This window comes from Salvelinus sp. IW2-2015, linkage group LG32 (genome assembly GCF_002910315.2).
Source record: "Salvelinus sp. IW2-2015 linkage group LG32, ASM291031v2, whole genome shotgun sequence".
Lineage (NCBI taxonomy): Eukaryota > Metazoa > Chordata > Actinopteri > Salmoniformes > Salmonidae > Salvelinus > Salvelinus sp. IW2-2015.
The window spans coordinates 17,077,544-17,102,752 of NC_036871.1; the positions used below are offsets into that span (position 1 = coordinate 17,077,544).

At 42.0% G+C, this 25,209-nt stretch overlaps 1 protein-coding gene across 2 annotated transcripts in view; it reads left to right on the forward strand.

The window, feature by feature from the left end:
* The first annotated feature begins 7,304 nt into the window (after positions 1–7,304).
* Positions 7,305–25,209, forward strand: part of LOC111956486 (disco-interacting protein 2 homolog C-like) — a 244,206-nt gene continuing 226,301 nt past the window's right edge. For both annotated transcript variants that reach the window (XM_023976930.2, XM_070436526.1), the window contains exon 1: positions 7,305–7,701. In XM_023976930.2, the coding sequence (XP_023832698.1) occupies positions 7,623–7,701 (79 nt within the window). In that variant the 5' untranslated portion in view covers positions 7,305–7,622. The remainder of the gene's footprint in view (positions 7,702–25,209) is intronic.

The following is a 25,209-nucleotide window of genomic DNA, read 5'->3' on the forward strand; positions in this document are numbered from 1 at the left end:
GATTTGCTGTTCAGGAGACTTATGGCTAGGGGGTTAGCTGTTAAGAAGCCTTTTGGACCTTGACTTGGTGCTCCGCTACCGCTTGCCGTGCGGTAGCAGAGAGAGCAGTCTATGACTAGGATGGCTGGAGTCTTTGGCCATTTTTAGGGCCTTCCTCTGACACCGCCTGGTATAGAGGTCCTGGATGGCAGGAAGCTTGGCCCCAGTGATATGCTGGGCTGTACTCACTACCCTGTAGTGCCTTGCGGTCAGAGGCTGAGCAGTTGCCATACCAGGAGGTGATGCAACCAGTCAGGATGCTCTTGATGGTGCAGCTGTATACCTTTTTGAGGATCTGAGGAACCATGCCAAATATTTTCAGTCTCCTGAGGGGGAATAGGCGTAGCCGTGCCCTCTTCACGACTGTTGGTGTGTTTGGACCATGATAGTTTGTTGGTGATGTGGACACCAATGAACTTGAAGCGCTCAACCTGCTCCACTACAGCCCCATTGATGAGAATGGGGGTGTGCTCGGCCCTCCTTTTCCTCTAGTCCACAATCATTTCCTTTGTCTTGATCACGTTGAGGGAAAGGTWGTTATCCTKGCACCACACTGCCAGGTCTCTGACCTGCTCCCTATAGGCTGTCTCATCGTTGTCGGTGATCAGGCCTACCACTTGTGTCGTCTGCAAACTTTAATGATGGTGTTGGAGTCGTGCTTGGCCGTGCAGTCCTGGGTGAACAGGGAGTACRGGAGGGGACTGAGCACGCACCACTGAGAGGCCCCCATGTTGAGGATCAGCGTGGCAGATGTGTTGTTACMTACCCTTASCACCTGGGGGYGGCCCRTCAGGAAGTCCAGGATCCAGTTGCAGAGGGAGGTGGTTAGTCCCAGGGTCCTTAGCTTAATGATGAGCTTTGAGGGCACTATGGTGTTGAACGCTAGGTGTTCCTTTTGTCCAGGTGGGAAAGGGCAGTGTGGAGTGCAATAGAGATTGCGTCATCTGTGGATCTGTTGGGGCGGTATGCAAATTGGAGAGGGTCTAGGGTTTCTGGGATAATGGTGTTGTGAGCCATKACCAGCCTTTCAAAGCACTTCATGGCTACAGACRTGAGTGCTACAGGTCAGTAGTCATTTAGGCACGTTACCTTGGTGTTCTTGGRCACAAGGACTATGGTGGTCTGCTTGAAGCATGTTGGTATTACAGACGCKGGCAGGGACAGGTTGAAAATGTCAGTGAAGACAGCGCGTACTCGAGTACATGTCCTGGTAATCCATCTGGCCCTGCTGCCTTGTGAATGTTGACCTGTTTAAASGTCTTACTCACATCGGCTACGGAGAGCGCGATCAGACAGTCGTCTGGAACAGCTGGTGCTCTCGTGCATGCCTCAGTGTTGCTTACCTCGAAGCGAGCATAGAAGTCATTTAGCTCATCTGGTAGGCTCATGTCAATGGGCAGCTTACGGCTGTGTTTCCCTTTTGTAGTCCGTAATAATTTGCTAGCCCTGCCACATCCGACGAGCGTCGGAGCCCGGTGTAGTACGATCAGGATGAATATTCAAATATTCTGAGAAATAGAGGCTTGAAAATGTGAAATTGACATGGTATAATTGACACAACCAATGACCTATATTCAAGCTTAGCTTTCTAAAAGAGGCAAAAAACATTTATCAAAATTAGCTGGCTAATTTAACAATCCTGCTTTCAGAGGGGTATACTACAAAGCAGGATCAATTAGTTAGCCAGTTTACGTGCCTAAATATATATTTTTTAATTGTACAGTACCAGTCAAGTTTGGACACACCTACTCATTTGAGGGTTTTTCTTTATTTTTACTATTTTCTACAATGTAGAATAATAGTGAAGACATCAAAACTATGAAATAACACATGGAATCATGTAGTAACCAAAGAAAAGTGTTAAATCAAAATATATTTTAGATTCTTCAAAGTAGCCACCCTTTGCCTTGACATCTTTGCACWCTCTTGGCATTCTCTCAACCAGCTTCATGAGGTAGTCACCGGGAATGCATTTCAATTAACAGGTGTGMCTTGTTAAAAGTGAATTTGTGGAATTTATTTCCTTAATGCGTTGGAGCCAATCGGTTGTGTTGTGACAAGGTAGGGGTGGTATACAGAAGATAGCCCTATTTGGTAAAAGACCAAGTCCATATGATGAAAAGAACAGCTCAAATAAGCAAAGTCCATCATTACTTTAAGACAKGAAGGTCAGTCAATGCGGAAAATTTCAAGAACTTTGAAAGTTTCTTCAAGTGCAGTCACAAAAACCATCAAGCGCTATGATGAAACTAGCTCTCATGTGGACCTCCTCAAGAAAGGAAAACACAGAGTTACCTCTGCTGCAGTGGTTAAGTTCATTTGAGTTACCAGCCTCAGAAATTGCAGCCCAAATAAATGCTTCACAGAGTTCAAGTAACAGACACATCTCAACATCAACTGTTCAGAGGAGACTGCGTGAATCAGGCCTTCATAGGTGAGTTTCTGGACAGAAACCCCTACTAAAGGACACCAATAAGAAGAGACTTGCTTGGGCCAAGAAACAGTAGCAATGGACATTAGACTGGTGGAAATCTGTCCTTATGGTCTGGCGAGTCCAAATTTGTGATTTTTGGTTCCAACCGCCGTGTCTTTGTGAGACGCAGAGTAGGTGAACGGATGATCTCCGTATGTGAGATCCCCACTGCGATTCCCACCCCGGAGGACGTGTGATGGTGTGGGGGTACTTTGCTGGTAACACTGTGATTTATTTCGAATTCAAGGCACACTTAACAAGCATGGCTACCACAGCATTCTGCAGCGATACACCATCCCATCTGGTTTGCGCTTAGTGGGACTATCATTTGTTTTTCAACAGRACAATGACCCAACACACCTCCAGGCTGTGTAATGGCTATTTGACCAAGAAGGAGAGTGATGGAGTCCTGCATCAGTTGAYCTGGCCTCCACAATCTCCCGACCTCAATCCAACTCCTTCAAGACTGTTGGAAAAGCATTCCAGGTGAAGCTGGTTGAGAGAATGCCAAGCGTGTGCAAAGCTGTCATCAAGGCAAAGGGTGGCTACTTTGAAGAATATTAAATATAAAATATATTTTGATTTAACACTTTTTTGGTTGCTAAATGATTCCATATGTGTTATTTCATAGTGTTGATGTCTTCACTATTATTCTACATTGTAGAAAATAGTAAAAAGAAAGAAGAACCMTTGAATGAGTAGGTGGTCCAAACTTTTGACTGATACTGTACTTCAACTTGAAATGGGTATGGTCTAATTGACTCAACAACCAACAACACATACGGTATCGAAGTTAAGCTTTCTTAATGAATGGTCGTTCATTAATGTTGGCTGGCTAACTCATTGACCCTTATTTGTAGTATACCTTTGTGGTATACCCATCTGGAACACCCCACCATAGCTAGTGATAGTTGACAATCTATAACAACTGAAATTGCCAACCCATTCAATCTGCACAACATTTTATGCCATGCCCGTGAGCCATTGTCCAAAAACTGAAGGGTGGTTTGCACACACAGAAATAGAAATTCCAAAAATCATTTTTTTGTTAGTTTTTTTGCAGAAAGGAAAAAGTTAACATGCATCAAGACATGAGCCATTGTCCATCTGCCACATCATGTACAAGCCTATGGGAGTGCTTTTCTCTATTCCATTTGAAAAACTAGCCACAWGGTGGCAACATATTCCCACAAGAACATCTTGGAGGATTTCTTCCACAGCACACCACAATCCTATTAGGGTAAGTCAGTGTATCACGCCCCACACAAAACAACAGGCTTCTTCATCTACCCCTGATGGGTCCACAGTTTTATTTGATCCAACAAATGGCGATTGTCTTGCAGCTGCAGACATTTGGTGAATAAGTACACCTGGGCATCAGCTATTCGTAACYCCTTTATATCAAGACTTATCCAATGGTAGGCCTACTCTGCAAGCATCATCTTCCCACTCCTTTTCCCATGTCATGGCTGTTTTGCATTTTGGGTGTCCCCCCCAAATGGCACCCTATTGCCTATATAGTTCACTACTTTTGACCAGAGTCCTATGGGCCCTGGTCAAAAGTACTGCACTATATAGGCAATAGGGTACCACTTGATATGGGTCTTGGTCTGTTTCCTATTAGTGTACAGCTGTTGAGAGATCAGCATAAAAAAGTGGGCTTACAGTTTTCTTTACATCATATTTACATTTGTTTTTTGACATAAAAAAATGGATATGGAACATTGACAACCAAATCAGATGTAGGAATGCCCCCTGGCTCRCCCCATACATGCACCGACCCACCCACTCAAAAACAATTCATTGGCCTTTCCATTCCTTCTTTCCCCTGATATGCAAGCGCATGAATCAAACGCTGAGAGTTTGTGTATGCACTACTCTGGCCTTCTTGGTTTGTATGCTCTCCTCTGGCCTTCTTGGTTTGTATGCTCTCCTCTGGCCATCTTGGTTTGTATGCTCTCCTCTGGCCATCTTGGTTTGTATGCTCTCTCTGGCCATCTTGGTTTGTATGCTCTCCTCTGGCCTCTTGCTTTGTATGCTCTCCTCTGGCCATCTTGCTTTGTATGCTCTCCTCTGGCCATCTTGCTTTGTATGCTCTCCTCTGGCCATCCTTGCTTTGTATGCTCTCCTCTGGCCATCTTGCTTTGTATGCTCTCCTCTGCAATCGTGCTTTGTTAGCTCTCCTCTGGCCATCTTGGTTTGAATGCTCTCCTATGGCCATCTTGGTTTATGCTCTCCTCTGGCCATTGGTTTGTATGCTCTCCTCTGGTCATCTTGGTTTGTATGCTCTCCTCTGGCCATTTTGGCTTGTATGCTCTCCTCTGGCCTTCTTGGTTTGTATGCTCTCCTCTGGCCATCTTGGTTTGTATGCTCTCCTCTGCCCATCTTGCTTTGTATGCTCTCCTCTGGCCATCTTGCTTTGTATGCTCTCCTCTGGCCATCTTGCTTTGTATGCTTCTCTCTGGCCATCTTGCTTGTATTCTCACTCTGGCCATTCTTTTTATGCTCTACTCTGGCCATCTTGTTTGTATGCTCTCCTCTGGCCATCTTGGTTTGTATGCTCTCCTCTGGCCATTTTGGTTTGTAGCTCTCCTCTGGCTCTTTGGTTGTATGCTCTCCTCTGGCCATCTTGCTTTGTATGCTCTCCTCTGGCCATCTTGCTTTGTATGCTCTCCTCTGGCCATCTTGGTTTGTATGCTCTCCTCTGGCCATCTTGTTGTATGCTCTACGCTGGCATCTTGGTTTGTATGCTCTCCTCTGGCCATCTTGGTTTGTATGCTCTCCTCTGGCCATCTTGGTTTGTATGCTCTCCTATGGCCATCTTAGCACTATCATCATTGGGCAGATGGCTCAGACAGGCGGGATTCAGACCATCTGTCTTAATGTGTACAGGCATCCTGGGACGTTATACCACCCCAGCTTCCTCCAGGAGAAGCCTGAGAGACTGGGACTGGGCAGCCTATTCATCAGAAGAAGCTTGTGTGACGGCCGGTGGCAAAGAAACTGGATCGGCCATTAGTTGGGGGAGGGGGTTAGGATGTTAGGCTTTACAATAGCMAGTGTGGTAATGTAGGCCTAATGTAACCTGGTCCATTCTCTACAAGTACTGGGTGATTATGTGGCAGTGTTCAGCCACAGGACAAAAATAAGTCTGGATTTTGAAATGCATTGAAAGGTCCAGAGGCTTATTGAAACCTTCAGCAGCTCTAATGTGTCTGAGGGTTGATAGTACACCTGTGGAGAATATTTCTCAGGTTACACCACACCACAATGGGCTTGGGGTAAAATACTGATATAACTCCGAGGGACAGTGTTGTGTAGGTTCCTTTCTAAATGTAATCCGTTACTAGATACCACTCCAAAATTGTAATCAGTAACCAAACTCGGTAACGTTMTCTGATTAATTTCCCCTTAAGAAGCATTAGAAGAAGACAAAAAKGTCCATCAAATGCATTTGCTGTGTCATCATAGCGGACTCAGGTRGAACAAACTTAAACTTGTGCTTTTTTTTCAATGCTGAATTGAGTGTCATTGAGAAAATAGGAAGGTGTCATAATGTATTTTTTTAAGCAAACATCCTTTCTAAATGTAAAAGTAATCCAATCATCTAGATTTCAAAGTATCTGTAATCTGTTTACAATATTTATTTTGCTGGTAAAGTAACTGACTACAGTTAGTTTTTTGTAATCAGATTACRTGTAATTAGTTACTCCAACCCTGGAATGTGTGTTGGCTTCATCTGAAAAGCAGAGACAGTGCAAGAGGGTCAGTGAGACAAGGACAGTCATCCTTTCCTCACCCCGTTGCCAGCAACATTGCAACACTGGGCCAATTGTGCGCCGCACTATGGGACTCCCAATCACGGACGATTGTGATACAGCCTGGATTCAAACCAGGGTGTCTGTAGTGACACCTCTAGCACTGAGATGCAGTGTCTTAGACCGCTGTGCCACTCGGGAGCCCTACAACCCCTATATAGGCTACAACCCCTCACTTCAAACCCTGATTTTGCACCCTGAAGCCTGTGAATATATACCAGACGAGATCATTCTCATACAGTAATGATCAGCAGAAAACCGCTTCGTCAGGCCAAATATTATATATATATATATATATATATATACAGTACCTGTCAAAAGTTTGGACACATCTACTCATTCAAGGGTTTTTCTTTATGATGGGAGTGCTGCATCTGATGACCTGGCCTCCACAATCACCCGACCTCAACCCAATTGAGATGGTTTAGGATGAGTTGGACAGCAGAGTGAAGGAAAAGCAGCCAACAAGTGCTCAGCTTATGTGGGAACTCCTTCAAGACTGTTGGAAAAGCATTCCAGGTGAAGCTGGTTGAGAGAATGCCAAGAGTGTGCAAATCTGTYATCAAGGCAAAAGGGGGCTACTTTGAAGAATCTCAAATATAWAATATATTTTGATTTCTTTAACACTTTTTTTGGTTACTATATGATTCCATGTGTTATTTCATAGTTTTGATGTATTTACTATTATTCTACAATGTGGAAAATAGTAAAAATAAATACAAATCCTGGAATGAATACGTGTCTCCAAACTTTTGACTGGTACTGTATACTTTTTGGGGGGGCTGGTCAAAATGTTTAATATTCGAATGCTCTTCATCACTGACTGCTCTTTTGAACAGTCAGTGATGTTCAACCGTCATTCTTCTGCGTGGAGGGGGTAATTCTTCGACCAGTTCTTAAAGTGGACATTTGGCGCCCTCCACAGGGTTCGAATGTGGGCTCTTGTGTCTCAAGCATCACGTGGATGTGTGACAGCACAGAGTAGTGAGAGCACGCAGTACTAGAAACTGGAGGCAACGTTGGTTGAGTATCCCTCAGTTGCACTTTCAGACATTGGAATTACAGCAGCAGTACCTTTTCTTAATAGAGGGACAACCAACCATGGCGAGACTTGAATAAAGACGCGAGCCGAGCGATATTCGCCCAAACACTTTCCGCATTTCTATTTCATACTCAAGTCGCTCCTCTTTTGCCCAATGCATCGGTGCTCTGTGGAGAAAGGACAGTGTTGAAACACTTTACTGGACTCAGTGAGAAGAAGAGAAGAGAAAGCCAAGTAATTTTAAAGCAGAATGGCGGACCGTGATACGTTACCCCTGCCTTTGGAGGTGCGAACCAGACTTGCAGAGCTGGAACTGGAGTTATCAGAGGGTAATACATATTTAATATCACCAGGTTATAGTTATGTTTAGCAGAATTTGCCGAGAAACTGACAAAAGGGAAAGCGGTGTGGGAATTAATGGAAGGGAATAGAGCATTCAATGGGCAGAGTGCTGCCGCAAATTCATGCGGAGCAATATCACGATTATTTGCTGGCTACATAATATCAGATTCGTTGTACTTTTGTATCACACCACAGAGTGCACTGTGTTCTAATCAGATGTCGCCTATTAGAAATATAAACATTGTGACAAATCAAGAAGCCAATACAAAATTGTTATCAGTGTCAAATGTATCAACTAATGGAATTTTTAGATTGATTCAAGGAATTGTCGCAAACTAAATGATGAGGAATAGGCCTACATATTTTTCTGCGCTACAAAGTAGCCCACTCTTTTAATTCTATTAGTGTTGTCTAAACGTCACGTTTATCATGACATTTTAGAATTTCAAAGTGGCTTTTGAAGACAGAAAAACACATTGATTCTCATTATTTTGCTTGTCAAGTTGACCATGGACTCAACTATTCTATGGTCTTGCAATTTGACATGTTCTTTCAAATTTGTTAGAGGCCTAAATTGTAACGGACACTGAGTGTCGTTTCGGGTGCCGGAGCCGTTAGCAATGTTTTTCTAGTTTCTCATGGGGAGGCGTGAGCATTGAGCAAGTATCCTGTTTATTTGGAGAGCTCACCCAGCTAGCACATTTGGTTCCTTGAATGTTGTGGGAACGTATGTTTTTGGTTTCACATTGGTTGTGAGAACGAAGCTATACGTTTCCTGATTGGTGGAACGGKTTTTAAACGATTCAGAGAACAGAAGTGAACATTTCGCATGTTTTGTGAACATACATTTTTAGGTTGCAGGGAGGTTCTGAGAACGTTTTACTTTGGTTTCCTGAACGTTTTGCTGGGAGGTTTTATTAATTCTGAGAACTGAAATTATAGGTTATTTGAAKGTAATTTTTTAATAACATTCTGAGAATATTCTCCAAATGTTGTGAAAGTGTTATGAAAACTTTAAATAAACATCTAAGAACAAATGTAAAGGTTATTTGGAGGTTTTTGGATAACTTCCTAAAACTTTCACAGAATGTTTGAATAAGACTTAATAACACTGCTATCTTATTTTGGGTTTAATTTTTTAAAACTCCAAGCACAGATACAGAAGGACACATGGAAATGAATTTGCTTAGGCATTAATCATGCAAASTGTTTATTTTATTTATTGTGACACTGCATCAGTGAGATTCGAACCCATGATCTTCTGTTCTCTGTRGACGGGTTGGCTGACAACTTCACGTAAAAACCATGCTTGTGATTCAATGGGGCAGAAGTCTGTTGTGATTCTGTGTGGCCAGATAGCTAGCAACAATGACAAGAAGCTGCCACGTGGGAAATTGTAGGTGGCTTGTTTCAGCTAGTTTTATCTTGTTCTTGATACCATGATTATTGAGTTGTTTTGATTGATGTCACATCTATGCTCATATAACGACAATTCGCTTGCYWGCTAACCAACAACAGTAACAATGCATTTGAGACAAGTTCTCAWTGGGAAAATGAATTTGTTTTTTAATAAACATTGGAGATTAAATATAGTTTATATATGTTGTCAAGAATCTAAGCCAACCCCATCTGTTTTTCCCCATAGTTGTGAATGCGTCGGTTTTGTTGCTAAACAACCAACCTGTCTATCCCTGGAATTGGTCCACTGCTCCACCAGGATGGAGCTAGCGTGCCATGTTTTTTTTTACGCATAGAAAGCTGTTCATTTTTTGTCTATTCAAACAGACCCCATTTCAAAGGAAACAAACGCTCATTGAGATCAGGTGTGGCCAACACACCTGAACACAAGATAAGATTGTTTTGTTGATGCTGAGAACAGAATTTATATGTTTAAAAAATATATTCTTAGAACATTTTCTGAACATTACTAAAGTTTTCTTGATTTTTCTTGAAAGTTTTCTTAATGTTCTGAGAATGGAATTTAAAGCTAACTGATGTCAATGTGTAGAATTAAATGTTTCAGAACATTACCAATAATATTGCCAAGAACTAACATAAGAGAACCATAAATTCTCTGAACGTTCTGAGAACATCGCTTGAGTCACACAATTTTTTTGAACATTCCCAGAATTTACAAAAAATATGAAATTAAATATACACAATCGGAACTTGTGTGGAAGTACTGAAATTCACACAGAAGAACGTTGTTTCTTAATGTTTTTGGAAGTATACTGAACAAAAATATAAACACAACATGTAAAGTGTTGGTCCCATGTTTCATGAGCTGAAATAAAAGATACCATAAATGTTCCATATGCACACAAAAAAGCTTATTTTTCTCACATTTTGTGCACAAATTTGTTTACATCCCTATTGGTGAGTATTTCTCCTTYSACTTGACWGGTGTGGCATATCAAGAAGATGATTAAACAGCATGATCATTACACATGTGCACCTTATGCTRGGGACAATAAAAGCCCACTCTAAAATGTGCAGTKTTGTCACATAACAGAATGCCTCTGAAGTTTTGAGGGAGCATGCAATTGGGAAAGGGGGATACCTAGTCAGTTGTACAACTGAATGCATTCAACTGAAATGTGTCTTCTCATTTAAYCCAACCCCTCTGAATCAGAGAGGTGCGGGGGTGCTGACTTAAATCAACATCCACGTCTTCGGTGCCCGGGGAACAGTKTGTTAACTGCCTTGCTCAGGGGCAGAACGACAGATTTTTACCTTGTCAGCTCGGGGAGTCGATCCAGCAACCTTGCGGTGCCTGGCCCAACGCTCTAACCACTAGGCTACCTGCCGCTGATTGCAGGAATTTCCACCAGAGGTGCTGCCAGAGAATCTAATGTTCAATTCTCTACCATAACCYGCCTCCATCGTCATTTTAAAGAACTTGGCAGTATGTCCAACCGGTCTCACAACCGCAGATCATGTAACCACGCCAGCCCAGGACCTACACATCTGGCTTTTTCACCTGCGGGATTGTCTGAGACCAATCACCCGGACAGCTGATGAGTATTTCTGTCTGTAATAAAGCCTTTTTGTTGGGAAAAACTAATTTGGATTGGCTGGATCTGGCTCYCCAGTGGATGGGCCTGACTCCCAAGTGGTTGGGCCTATGCCCMCCCATGGCTATGCCCCTACCAAGTGAAATGAAATCCATAGATTAAGGCATAATGAATTTATTTCAATTGACTGATTTACTTATATGAACTGTAACTCAGTAAAATAGTTGAAATTGTTGCGGTTGTTTTTGTTCAGTATATTTGAGCACATTACCAATGTCAAACTGGTTGGAGAACTTTCCTAGAACATTAACACAATTTAAATTCAATGTAACTTTTGGGAAACAGTCTGTTTTTAAGTAATGAAATACCAAGAATATAAAGCTWTTTTTTTTAAAGTTCTGAAATGTGCTCAGAATGTTCAAAAGCCAAGCGACTATCCTGCACCATTCCCAGAAAGTTGTGGGAAGGTTGTATGCAAAATAACCATAGGTCAACCAAACTCTCACCAAGATATCAGAAACATATGGTTCTCAGAACATTATGTGATAGCTGGGCAGGAAAAGATTTGAACACTGCAACTGAAGTCTTTTCTGTTCTCTGTTGCAGTTGGCGGGTGTAGACAGTATCAGCATCTTACCAATGCAAGCATTCAAAAATAAATATATAGAAAAATGGTCCATAACAATATCAAAGAAATGCAAAGACTATATGCAGAATTATTAGAGTTTGAATAAGGGCATGTTCATAATGCTCTCTTTTTTTCATCTCCATTGCTCAGTCTATTCAAATATTATCTTGTTTAACTAGGCCTAATTGAGTCTATAGCTGYGAGGACAACCTTGGGGGAAGAGAAGGGAATCTAACAGACAACCAGTAACTTTGGATAGGTAGTCTATGTTACCAATATAAGTTGAAGTTCATTTCGTCATGCTGTAATTAGTGGAATAATTCTAAAGATTGCAGGGTAAACTCACCCCCTCCCTATTCATGTGTTTTAGAAACCAGGAATCTAGTTGGTTATGAGAGTTATTCAGCATGAAATGTAAACCCCTTCTACAGAAATAAGTTGGGTGCTCTGCATTATTTATTAGCTTTATTTGACAGATGCATAGTTATTCACCTCCTCTCACATTGTGAGCTATATTTACAGATCAGCCTCTTTTGACTGGGATTCCTGAGAGCAAATGCCTTGTTCTTGGTAGCTAGTGATAGTGCAGCTCATAACTCACATTTCAGCTTTCATCTTGGGCTTTATGGATCAAGCATCTCCAAGCAAGACTGCTGATTTTTGGATCAGTTTTACCTTTTAGATTACAATGAATGAAAACCCTACATGGACAGAGGGGGGGACTGATCCTACATCAGCACTCCTACTCTGAGATGCTTGATACGGCCCATGGTTGGGGTTCTAGGTGGTCTGCAAAACATGGTTACTGTGTCATTGACTCATTGCAGAAGTGCTATGTGAGCTGATGGTATTCACACAGCTCTCTTGAGGCTCRCACACATCGCACTGAATGTGGAGGTAGCGTTCGTCTGCCGAGCGTTCAGCGCGCTGTTTTAGGAACCACCCGCTATAGACGTCGGACTGCTGACATTTTTAATGCGATTCTACATGTAAAATCGGTGCGCACTCGGTTTGCAAATGATGTTCAGTGGTGCTAAGTACTCTAGGCAAGCAAAAGCTATTGGTGTGTCTGAGCCCTTAGTGTATGCTCAGCTTAAAGACMGCGACACCACAGAGTGTTGAAGAAGCTGCTCTGGGTTTCATTATTCCTAAATGAGCCATTCCACACATGGAGCAGCTTCCCAAATGACACCCTATTCCCTATTGGTCAGAATTAGTGTTCTAAATGGGGGAATAGGGTGGCATTAAGGACGCTGCCATGGAGTCGTATGGGAAATCTGATCCTGGTCAAAACGGGTACATACACGTATACCTGCCATGCTGTGAGTCTTCCTGCTGTGAGCCAGGGAGATTTGTGATGTTGTTATGTGGATAGAGTATTAACTGAGGTCAGTCTGCATGGCATGGGCACAACATGTCAGCAGGTGTCCGGACTGACGTAATCTGATTGTCAGGTGAATGTTAATGTCAAACCAGTCCACCAGCTGTCCACTTATTGCACCTTGGCTTATTTTAGCCAGRGGTTTAATTCTCTGGATGCATTCCCAATATAGTGCACCACTTTTGACCAGGGTGCTGTTAAAAAACGTAGTGCGCTATGAAGGGAATAGGGTGCCATTTGGGAAGTAGGTTCTGACTGTCAGACCACTGATTTACAAGCTAAGGGCTTATACTGTTTTATAGTTTTACTGAGGCTGTAGTCTGTAGGGATGTAGTAGGACTTAATACTGTATACATACGAATCACTAGTCAAATTTGCCATAACTAAAGCAATCAGATCGGCAAAGAAATCATGGTCATGTAATATCTTCTCCTGATATGTATTTGTATTTTTACAGAGGCTGYAGGGATGTTGAACTATAAATATACACTGAGTATAACCTCTTTTGCCCTCAGAAGAGCCTCAATTCATCAGCGCATGGACTCTACAAGGTGTCGAAAGTGTTCCATAGGGATGCTGGCCCATGTTGACTCCAATACGTCCCACAGCTGTGTCAAGTTGGCTGGATGTCCTTTGGGTGGTGGACCATTCTTGATACACACGTGACTTTTTAGCGTGAGAAACCCAGCACCTACTACCATACCCCGGTCAAAATGCACTCAATTATTTTTAGAAAWGTATTTTATTTGTATTTTTTGTTTTACTTTTTACACCCCATTTGATAGTTAGTCTTGTCCCATCGCTGCAACCCCTACGGACTCAGGAGAGGCGACGGTTGAGAGCTATGCGTTCTCCGAAACACAACCCTGCCAAGCCTCACTGCTTCKTGACACACTGCTCGCTTAACCCGGAAGCCAGCCGCACCAATGTGTCGGAGGAAACGCTGTACAACTGGCGACACGTGTTGGCTTATGCATGCGCCCGGCCCGCCACAAGGAGTCGTTGGAGCGYGATGGGACAAGGACTTCCCGGGTGGCCAAACCCTCCCCTAACCCGGATGACACTGGGCCAATTGTGTGCCGGACGGCTGCGACACAGCCTGGGATCAAACCCGGGTCTGTAGTGACGCCCTTTTAACACTGCGATACAGTGCCTTAGACCGCTGCGCCACTCAGGAGGCCTAAATCTTTTGTCTTGCCCATTCACCCTCTAAATGGCACACATACGCAATCTTTGTCTCGAGGCTTATAAATCCTTCTTTAAATCGGACTCCTCCACTTAATCTATACTGATTTTTTTAACAAGTGACATAAATAAGGGATCATAGCTTTCACCTGGATTCACCTGGTCAGTCTGTCATGAAAAGAGCAGGTGTTAATGTTTTATATACTCCGTGTATGGTTGGTTAATTACTTGTCCAATGTCTGAAGGAATCTGGTATGTTTGGTCAGCACTTGACACATGCACTCGTTTTATTTAATAAATCACTGAWCTCTTATCACTMTTGCCCAATAGTGTCATAGCCTCAGATGGACCATTCAGTATTGTTATGCGGTGTCCACTCCTGCACACTTTCTATTTTATTTATTCATCCCTGTTCTCACACCAGTACTGTATTGACAAAGCTATGGCATAAAAGTTGAACTGTCAATAGACTCAATTGCTTTTATCCACTTGGTTAACCTAACTCGCTGGTTCCACCAAATGGAAGTTGTTCAACTCCCGAGCCTGACACATACAGAAATATGACACGTCAGTGCAGACAGTGCTGTTAAATTTCCCTGAATAGCCAGTTCTTCATAAGGGATGAGATGTAGAAATAATTTTGCCTCAAGGATAAGGCACTCCTGTTGATCACTTGCCTTTAGAGTTTCATACACCAACCTCTCCTTGGTCACATCTGGGTCTGATATGTTGCCCGTTTGTGAGACCTCAGACGTTTGTTGTTTTAAAGCCGTACAGCTCAAGGAATTCTCTCCCTAAATAAAGTATTTTCCTTACTGTACTAGCTAGCTACTGTTCATTACAGCTCGGTGTCACGATCGTTGGTTGAATTAATGGACCAAGGCGCAGCGTGCATAGAGTTCCACATGTTTATTGGATGAAACTCACAGAAAACAATAAAGCGCAAAACGAAACGTGAAACTAATGTAGTGCTCGCAGGCAACTAGACATAGACAAGATCCCACAAAAACCCAGTGCGAAAAGGCTGCCTAAATATGATCYCCAATCAGAGACAACGATAGACAGCTGCCTCTGATTGGGAACCATACCAGGCCACCATAGAAATKAAAAAACGAGACTACCCACCTTAGTCACACCCTGACCTAACCAAAATAGAGAATAAAAAAGGATCTCTAAGGTCAGGGCGTGACACTCGGTCTGCTCTGTTTTGAAGCTATAGACCTACAGTTGAAATATGAAATAAAGTGCCTTCAGAAAGTATTCACACCCCTTGACTTTTTCAGTGTTTGTTGTTACAGCCTGAATTGAGAAATTTGTTAAATGTAGATTTTGTCGCTGATCTACACACAATACCCCATAATGTCAAAGTGGAAATATTATTTATATATCTTTTTATTTTTTATTTTTTACAAATTAATAAAAAATGAAAAGCTGACATTTGAGTGAAGTATTCAACCCCTTTAAGGCAAGCTTAACAAACTTCAAGAGTAAAAATGTGCCTAACAAGTCAGTTGAGTTTCATGGACTACACTCTGTGCATTAATGGTGTTTAACATGATTTCTTTAATGACTCCCATCTCTGTACTCACACAATTACAGTGTATTCAGACCCCTTTACTTTTTTTTGTTACTTAACAGCCTTATTCTAAAATTGATTAAATCGTTTTTTCCCCCCTCAATCTACACACATACACACACACACACACACACACAACACCCCATAATGACAAAGAAGGACCTTTGGCAGCGATTACAGCCTCGAGTCTTCTTGGGTATGACGCTACAAGCGCAGCACACCTGTATTTGGGGAGTTTCTCCCATTCTTCTCTACAGATCCTCTCAAGCTCTGTCCGGTTGGATGGGGAGCGTCGCTGCACAGCTGTTTTCAGGTCTCACGAGATGTTCGATCGGGTTCAAGTCCGGGCTCTGGCTGGACCACTCAAAGACATTTGGACTTGTCCCGAAGCCACTCCTGCGTTGTCTTGGCTGTGTGCTTAGGGTCGTTGTCCTGTTGGAAGGTGAACATTCACCCAAGTCTGAGGTCCTGAGCTCTCTGGAGCAGATTTTCATCAAGGATCTCTCTGTACTTTSCTCCTTTCATCTTTCCCTTGATCCTAACTAGTCTCCCAKTCCCTGCCTCTRAAAAATCCCCACAGCATGATGCTGCCACCACCATACTTCACCGTAGGGATGGTGCCAAGTTTCCTCCAGACGTGATGCTTGGCATTCTGGCAAARAGTTCAATCTTGGTTTCATCAGACCAGAGAATCTTGTTTCTCATGACCTGAGAKTCCTTTAGGTACCTTTTGGCAAACTCCAAGCGGGGCTGTCATGTGCCTTTTACTGARGAGTGRTTTCTGTCTATCTACCATAAAGGCCTGATTGGTGGAGTGCTGTAGAGATGGTTGTCCTTCTGGAAGAGTCACCCATCTCTACAGAGGAACTCTRKAGCWCTGTGAAAGTAGGGTTTGACAGAACCATTGGGTTCTTGGTCACTTCTCTGACCAATGCCCTTCTCCCCTGATTGTTCAGTTTGGCTGGGCGGCCAGCTCTAGGAAGAGTCTTGGTGGTTCCAAACTTCTTCCATTGAAGAATGATTGAGGCMACTGTGTTCTTGGGGACCTTCAATCCTGCAGACATTTTTTGSTACCCTTCCCCAGATCTGTTCCTCGACACAATCCTGTCTCGGAGCTCTACGGACAATTCCTTCGACCTCATGGCTTGGTTATTGCTCTGACATGACCTTATATAGACAGGTGTAGGCCTTTCCAATTCGATTGATTGGACATGATTTTACCACAGGTGGACTCCAAGTTGTAGAAACACCTCAAGGATGATAAATTGAAACAGGATGCACCTGAGCTCAATTTTGAGTGTCATAGCAAAGTGTCTGAATACTTATGTAATTAAGGTATTTCTGTTTTTTATTTGTGCAAACATTTCTAAACCTGCTTTTGCMTGATACTTTTGATATAGTGTGTGTAGATGAGAGGGGGGGGAAATAATTTAATACATTTTAGAATAAGGCTGGAAAAAGGGAAGGGGTCTGGATACTTTTAGGGCTCCCGAGTGGCGCAGCAGTCTAAGGCACTGGATCGCMGTGCAAGAGGCATCACTAYAGTTCCTGGTTTGAATCCAGGCTGTATCACTTCCAGCCGTAATTGGGAGTCCCATAGGGCAGCGCACAATTAGCCCACTGTCATCCGGGTTTGGCCGGGTTATGCCGTCCTTGTAAATAAGAATTTGTTCTTAACTGACTTKCCTAGTTCAATAAATGTTAAATAAAATAAATATTCACTGTATATGTAAGGTCCCTCAGTCRAGCAGTGAATTTCAAACACAGATTCAATGACCAGGGAGGTTTTCCAATGCCTCGCAAAGGGAACCAGTTGGTAGATTGGTAAAAATTCAAAAAGCAGACATTGAATATCCCTTTGAGCATGGTGAAGTTATTAATTACTCTTTGGATGGTATATCAATACACCCAGTCACTACAAAGATACAGKCATCCTTCCTAACTCGGATGACGGGGAGGAAGGAAACTGCTCAGGGATTTCACCAYGAGGCCAATGGTGACTTTAAAACAGTTACACAGTTAAATGGGTGTGATAGGAGAACTGAGGATGGATACATTGTAGTTACTCCACAATACAAACCTAATTGACAGAGTGAAAAGAAGGAAGCCWGTACAGAATTAAACTATTCCAAAACATCTATCCTGTTTGCAAAAAGGCACTAAAGTAAAACTGCAAAACAAATGTCAAATATATTTTTTTTCCCATGAATACAAAGTTTTATCGTTGGGGCAAATCTTGTCATCGGCAAGTACTATGGAGTTTTTTCCAAAGAAAGATCCAAAGAAAGGAATAGAGCTAAGCACAGACGACAAAKTCCTAGAGGAAAAACTGGTTCAGTCTGCTTTTCAATAGACACTGGGAGACGTCCACCTTTTCAGCAGGACAATGACCTCAAACGCAGACCAAATATACACTGCAGTTGCTTACCAAGACGACGTTGACTGTTCCTGAGTGGACTAATTACAGTTTTGACTTAAATTGGCTTRAATCTATGGCGAGACTTAAATGCTGTCTAGCAATGATCAACAACCAACTTGACAGAGCTTGAATAATTTTTWAAAACAATAATGTGCAGATATTGTACAATCCCAGGGTTACCTAGAAAGACTCACAGCTGTAATCGCTGCCAAAAGTGATTCTAACATGTATTGACTCGGGYTTGAATAMTTATCAAATCAAAACATTTTAATGTTTGATTTTCCATTTTAATAAAAAATAAATCTTCCACTTTGACATTAGAGTATTTTGTGTCGATCGTTGACATCCATTTTAATCCYACTTTGTAACACAAGAAAATGTGGAAAAAGTCAAGGGGTGTGAATACTTTCTGAAGGCACTGTAGGCCTATTGTTTTCATTCCAAATGGCACCCTATGCCCTGTATAGTGCACTACTTTMGACCGGGGCCCATAGGGTGCCATTTGGGACACACCATTGTCTTGGTCTGCACAGAGTAGGCACATATCATCCTATGTTTTATTCCTGGAATTGTTGGAATGAATACACATCAGCATTCTGTATGAAAGTCAGCCTGCCCTTGACTGACTGTGTTTGTATGGAAGACATCACGACATGCAGCAGGCTACAATACTTTAGATGTGTCTAATGCACTTTATTTGGRATGCATCAATTCAGAGAAAATTACCCTGCAGATCAATTTATACAGTAGCCAAGGAAAATAGAGAATATCTCATAGTCGTGGTTCTAAAGAACAGTGCTTTATTTTGTTCTGGATAAAATCTGACATTTCTCCTCTTTGTCTAAGTGAAGTRCATTTCTACTTTTCATTTTAAAAAGCAGGCAACTCAAAATTCTATTTTATGAAAACAGCATAATATTGTGGAGGGAGAGGTGGATAAAATGACCTTGATTTATTTTGGCAGCCTCCCTAGTGTGTCGTACAGCCTTGCTCTCACTCTGTTTGAATGTTTAATTCTATCCGTGGCATTTCACAGAATATGTCACAGTTGCGAGTCAAAGTGCCATAATGTGTGGGCCTGGTGCTGAGTTATGATGAYGCTCTGCCTTCTCTGGCAGTTTTCAGTTGGGATCAAAATCAGGTGCAGCCAAGACCTGGATTGAGATTATGGCAGGTTAGCTGCCCCTCCTTTAGAGACGTAATGATTTTGAAACGTGCCAATAATGGCGTAAGTGCTCACTTCTCTATCACGTTGCCCTAATGATAAGGACACACACCAGCATACCTGCGACGGTCACAGTGAATGCTACTAGGCATGTCACGGATAGTCACTCAGASATACAAAGAGAGGGCATGTCAGTGTTCACTGTTTATCATAGAGAATGAGTTATGACAGGCTAGGGTCAAGGTCCACAGAAAAGGTCAATAGAAACCTTACGACATCATCACTCCTTTTCTAGTAGCCAACCTGTAGATGCCTGGCTATATTTGTTTCGTCCCGATCCCTCAGTCTTGGCTTTCACTCTCTGTGTCCCAAATGGGAACCTATTTCCTTTTGTAGTGCACTACTTTTGACCAGGGATCATAGGGCTCTGGTCAAAAGTAGTGCACAATATAAGGAATAGGATGCCATTTGCAACTGTCTGATTCAGCCAGACCCCCCCAATGTCCCTCCTGCTCTTGCTTTTGGAGTGGCAGTTGCCATAGCGTTGGCTTTTTCCTCCTCCCTCCTTGGCTGTGGGTGACTCGTGGGGAAAGTTGAGAGTGATGATGGCACTGCCCCCCCCTAGATGGCACAGAGGTTGTGTCACGTTGAGGACACTCAGATGTCTTGTTGAGTTGATGCTTGCTTGTGAAAATGACATGCAATACCAGGGTCTCGGAGACTGTGTTGCCTGGAAGTATTCTCTGGTCTTCTAGAGGCTTTAGTTATACATTTGAGGTTTTGAGTTTTACTGTCCATGCCTCACCCTTGAATGAACAGGATTTTCAGCAGCTAGGTTCAGTACAACCATAAACCATCAGAAGTGACATTCCCATTTGATTCTGAATTGTAACGTTTATTGATTCACAGTCATGATTACATAATGCATTCATTGTAAGTCAGATCATATGGGGTAAGGACTTTCTCTCATATTCCCCTTTTTAGAGATGTTTCATAGCCAGTATTTAAGTCACAATTGATTCTGAAGACTTGTCTGTCATTTAACTTCAGACATGGTACCGTTGGTAGGGCTGGGCGGTATACTGTATTTTACTATACAGTCCCTTCGGAAAGTACTCAGACGCCAACCACTATCACCACCACCACCACCTCCTGTATTAGAGCATGTCAACCCCTCTATGTCCAGAATGCTGTCAAAGCCAAACAAATGACTGTTGTTCACCATCTGACATTTCAGTGAGCCCTGAGATTTGTTGTTCTCTCCCCTGGCAGAGAGGGAAAATGAATATTTACACCATTGCCTCCAAAGGCTGCCTTCAAGCATGTGAAGTATGACAGCTGATGACAAACATGTAGACTAGCTGGAATGTCTTTGTGTGGTGAAAATTCCTAAAAGGTCTATTACTGGTCTTCCCTACCTAGGAATTTGCATCGCTCCTTTCATGATACATGGGCTCCGATACAAYGCAGGAAGGGTACATTTTAGTTTGAAACGCTTCGATGTGATTCGGTTTGATTAGGGAAACTAATTGGTATGATTCGATGTACTTTGTTTTTGCATGAACACCAATTTTCCATTTTAAATAAATTAATATCTGCTTCTGTTGTGAGTTTAGGACCTGGGCCTCTCTGAGCTGGGCCTCTCTGAGCTGGATCTGTCTTAGATTACTTCTCTAAACTGAGTGGCCCTCTGTTAGGTGTGTGTGTGTGTGGGCACCTGAGCTGAGCCATAGGGCAGGCTGAGCCTCTACCACCCCACTATCAGATTAAGGGTGGGGGCAATTTATGTTTTTTGTCCCCCTACTTTTTATGTGAAATCACCCCCTGATTAACTTGTCATTTTTGCAGGTAAAAAAATGTTTTGAGCTAGTATTATGTCAATATTTATCTTTAGAAATGAGTATGACATTTTGCCAGTTAATATAATGCAACGTCTCAAAAACAGATATTTTAAACCATTTTGAATTGTACGGAGACTTCTCCCGCTCTGACCAATGACTGCGACCCATGCACAGCTCACAAAAATAATTGATGTCCTTTATGAAATTACCCTGTTCATGTAAAAATGACCAAATACATAATTTTTCAAACAAAACTACCAAAAATGTTTTTAAGGTGAACCTAAACAATAAAATAAAAAAAACAATCAGCAGTTGGATGTGAGTTGATCCACTCTGGTAGGCTAGTCAACTCCTRTAAAACAAACATTTCTACAGCACATTTGGTAATGGTATCAATGACCCAACAAATTGCATATGTTGTCACTCAACTAATAAAGCCTGTGATTTGACATTGCGAAAGCCATTCAACAAGCATCTGAATGCTGATGGCAGGGTTTCGGTCTTGAGTCTGATCTCGAGACCACATTGAGTGTATCGGTCTTGTCTTGGTGTGTGATAGATTTTTCTACTCTGCCTCCTCCTCCATGCTACACTGTGGGAACCACACATGTGGAGTTCATCCGTTCACCTACTCTGCGTCTCACAAAGACACRGCGGTTGGAACCAAAAAATCTCAAATCTGGACTCATCAGACCAAAGGACAGATTTATACTGGTCTAATGTACATTACTCGTGTTTCTTGGCCCAAGCAAGTCTCTTCTTATTATTGGTGTCCTTTAGTAGTGGTTTCTTTGCAGCATTTCGACCATGAAGTCCAGATTCACGCAGTCTCCTCTGAACAGTTGATGTTGAGATGTCTGTTACTTGAACTCTGTGAAGCATTTGTTTGGGCTGCAATTTCTGAGGCTGGTAAGTAATGAACTTATCCTCTGCAGCAGAGGTAACTCTGGGTCTTCCTTTCCTGTGGCGGTCCTCATGAGAGCCAGTTTCATCATAGCGCTTGATGGTTTTTGTGACTGCCTTTGAAGAAACTTTCAAAGTTCTTGAAATGTTCCATATTGACTGACCTTCCTGTCTTGGTGATGATGTACTGTCTTTTCTCTTTGCTTTTTTGAGCTGTTCTTGCCATAATACGGACTTTGTCTTTTACCAAATAGGGCTATCTTCTGTATACCACCCCTACCTTCTCACAACACAACTGATTGGCTCAAACGCATTTAAGAAGTAAAGAAATTCCACAAATTAACTTCTAACAAGACGCACCTGTTAATTGAAATTCATTCCAGGTGAGTACCTCATGAACCTGGTTGAGAGAATTCCAAGAGTGTGCAAAGCTGTCATCAAGGCAAAGGGTGGCTACTTTGAAGAGTATAAAATATATTTAGATTTGTTTAACACTTTTTTTTTGGTTACTGCATGATTCCATGTGTTATTTCATAGTTTTGATGTATTCACTATTATTCTACAATGTAGAAAATAGTAAAAATAAAGAGAAACCCTTGAATGACTAGGTATGTCAACTTTTGACTGGTACTGTGTGTGTGTGTGCACACTCATTTCATGAAACATGATATTATTGCCTATTGAAACCTGGGCCTCCTACTTAACATTATTGTTCTTTACTTTCGTTAAAATCTCATACTTTATCACGCTCGTCAGAATTTCCATGAATCACTGGTAGGGATGAGTTGGGGGAATTTTTTGAAAGTTGAGGGCTCATTACTAGTAAGGGGAGACCGGGNTCTTGAAATGTTCCATATTGACTGACCTTCCTGTCTTGGTGATGATGTACTGTCTTTTCTCTTGACCTTCATGTCTTAAAGTAATGATGGACTGTCGATTCTCTTTGCTTATTTGAGCTGTTCTTGCCATAATATGGACTTGGTCTTTTACCAAATAGGGCTATCTTCTGTATACCACCCCTACCTTGTCACAACACAACTGATTGGCTCAAACGCATTTAAGAAGTAAAGAAATTCCACAAATTCACTTTTAACAAGACGCACCTGTTAATTGAAATGCATTCCAGGTGAGTACCTCATGAACCTGGTTGAGAGAATGCCAAGAGTGGGCAAAGCTGTCATCAAGGCAAAGGGTGGTTACTTTGAAGAGTATAAAATATATTTTGATTTGTTTAACACTTTTTTTGGGGTTACTGCATGATTCCATATGTGTTATTTCATAGTTTTGATGTCTTCACTATTATTCTACAATGTAGGAAATAGTAAAAATAAAGAGAAACCCTTGAATGACTAGGTATGTCAACTTTTGACTGGTACTGTGTGTGTGTGCACACTCATTTCATGAAACATGATCTTATTGCCTATTGAAACCTGGGCCTCCTACTTTACTTAACATTATTGTTCTTTACTTTCGTTAAAATCTCAAACTTTGTCACGCTCGTCAGAATTTCCATGAATCACTGGTAGGGATGAGTTGGGGGAATTGTTTGAAAGTTGAGGGCTCACTACTAGTATGGGGAGACCGGGGGGGGAATTGTAAGTTTTTATATCTATTATAAACATGTTTGCGCAGTGGCGAACCATGGCGATTGGACCTAGGCCTTAAGTGGGGGSCAAATTCTTCCAACACGTTGTGCCAAACTCAAAAATCAAGAAAATGAACAAACATAGCATTACTTAATGCACCCAACTGAATAAAAAAGGCCTGAGGCTGAGCTTTGGGCTTTCCACTCACACAGAAAATTCACATTCAGCTCKCAAAGTAAGCTGATCTAGAGTTTAAATGCAACAATGTTTCACACACAAGTTATTTTCATAGAGTTACCTAACAGCAAGCGAGCTGCAAAAAACACAGTTCCACTCACCAGATGATGATCATTGGTACACCTGCTGCAAGCCTACAACCAACAAAAGCTAGYTAGCTAGACCAGGGGAAAACTACTGCTCGCTCTTACTCAGTGACCTGTTGGCCTTCGAAGGCAGAATTTTCCATAAGTTTTTGTAAAAAGGATCCCACCCATTACAAGTCAAAATGTGATTGGTTGATTCGAAAGTCACTCCAAAATTCTGCCCTAATACAGTTGAATGGCAGATGCTTCTATCTAGTGTCTGATGGCCTAGCCAATGGCAGATTTCTAGCTGGCTAGATTTATTTTCCCAAAGACACCAAAGAAAAATCCTGATTGGATCTTTTTYTCTCTTCAGYGTTAACCTGRAGAGATTAAATCAGAATATCATTGAAAAGAATAACATAATTAAAATGATTATTTAATAAATCCTTAGMCCTTSTCTGGCAGTGTAGAAGGCCCTCAAACACAACACTGGCTGACGGTGCAGCGCAGATGTACAAATACCATAGAACAGGGATAGGCACCCGGGGGCTGCGGGGTTGTGTGCTACGYCACTGCTTATAACTTTACGATAAGTATAAGAAATGTAAGATGTGTCAAAGTATATGCAGCTCAGAGCTCCAGCTTTGCATTTGGTTCGCTAAGTAGATAGATGTCAAGATCAAGTTTCTTCTTAAATGTAGATGTTATTTCCAATAACCAATAAGCATTGCTGTAAATCCAGCTGCATATTGAACGTTGAGATTGCCGAAAGTCTCTTTGGCAATGACCTTTAGTGGCAAGGAGTGGAATGTTAATTAAAAAGACTGGAACCCAGACTGGACATTCAATCCCCTCCTGGATCAAGATCCTTGTTGCCTAAATAGTTTTGTGCATCAAATTGTTTATAAAATATTWAAGTATCCGGTAAAACCGTATCCCCTGATATGGTACAGAAATGGCATGAATATCTGGATACTGCCYAACCCTAAGGCCTACCTCTCGTTGGCTTGAGCAGCTGTTATCTGACAGTAGGGTTGCAAAGGGCCTGAAATGTTCCATYGGAAGTTAAGCCCAGGAATTTGGGGAATTTTGCTTAAATTCACCCAAAAAGTTAGCTTACTGTATAACGGTGAAACTTTTTTTGTGTGATATGAATAAGGCAATTCTAGGTCTTGTGGCATATTTTGGTTAAACTATCCCCAATTCAATGGAATTGCAACCCTCTGCATGCACAGTGCATTATTCCATCACATGTGCAGTGCAAGATCTTGCACGCTAATGAGATGCTATTGAGCCCACACTACTACACTGTCTGAGCCAAGGWCTATTATTATTATTTGACCATGCTGGTCATTTATGAACATTTGAACATCTTGGCCATGTTCTGTTATCTCCACCCGGCACAGCTAGAAGAGGACTGGACACCCCTCATAGCCTGGTTCCTCTCTAGGTTTCTTCCTAGGTTTTGGCCTTTCTAGGGAGTTTTTCCTAG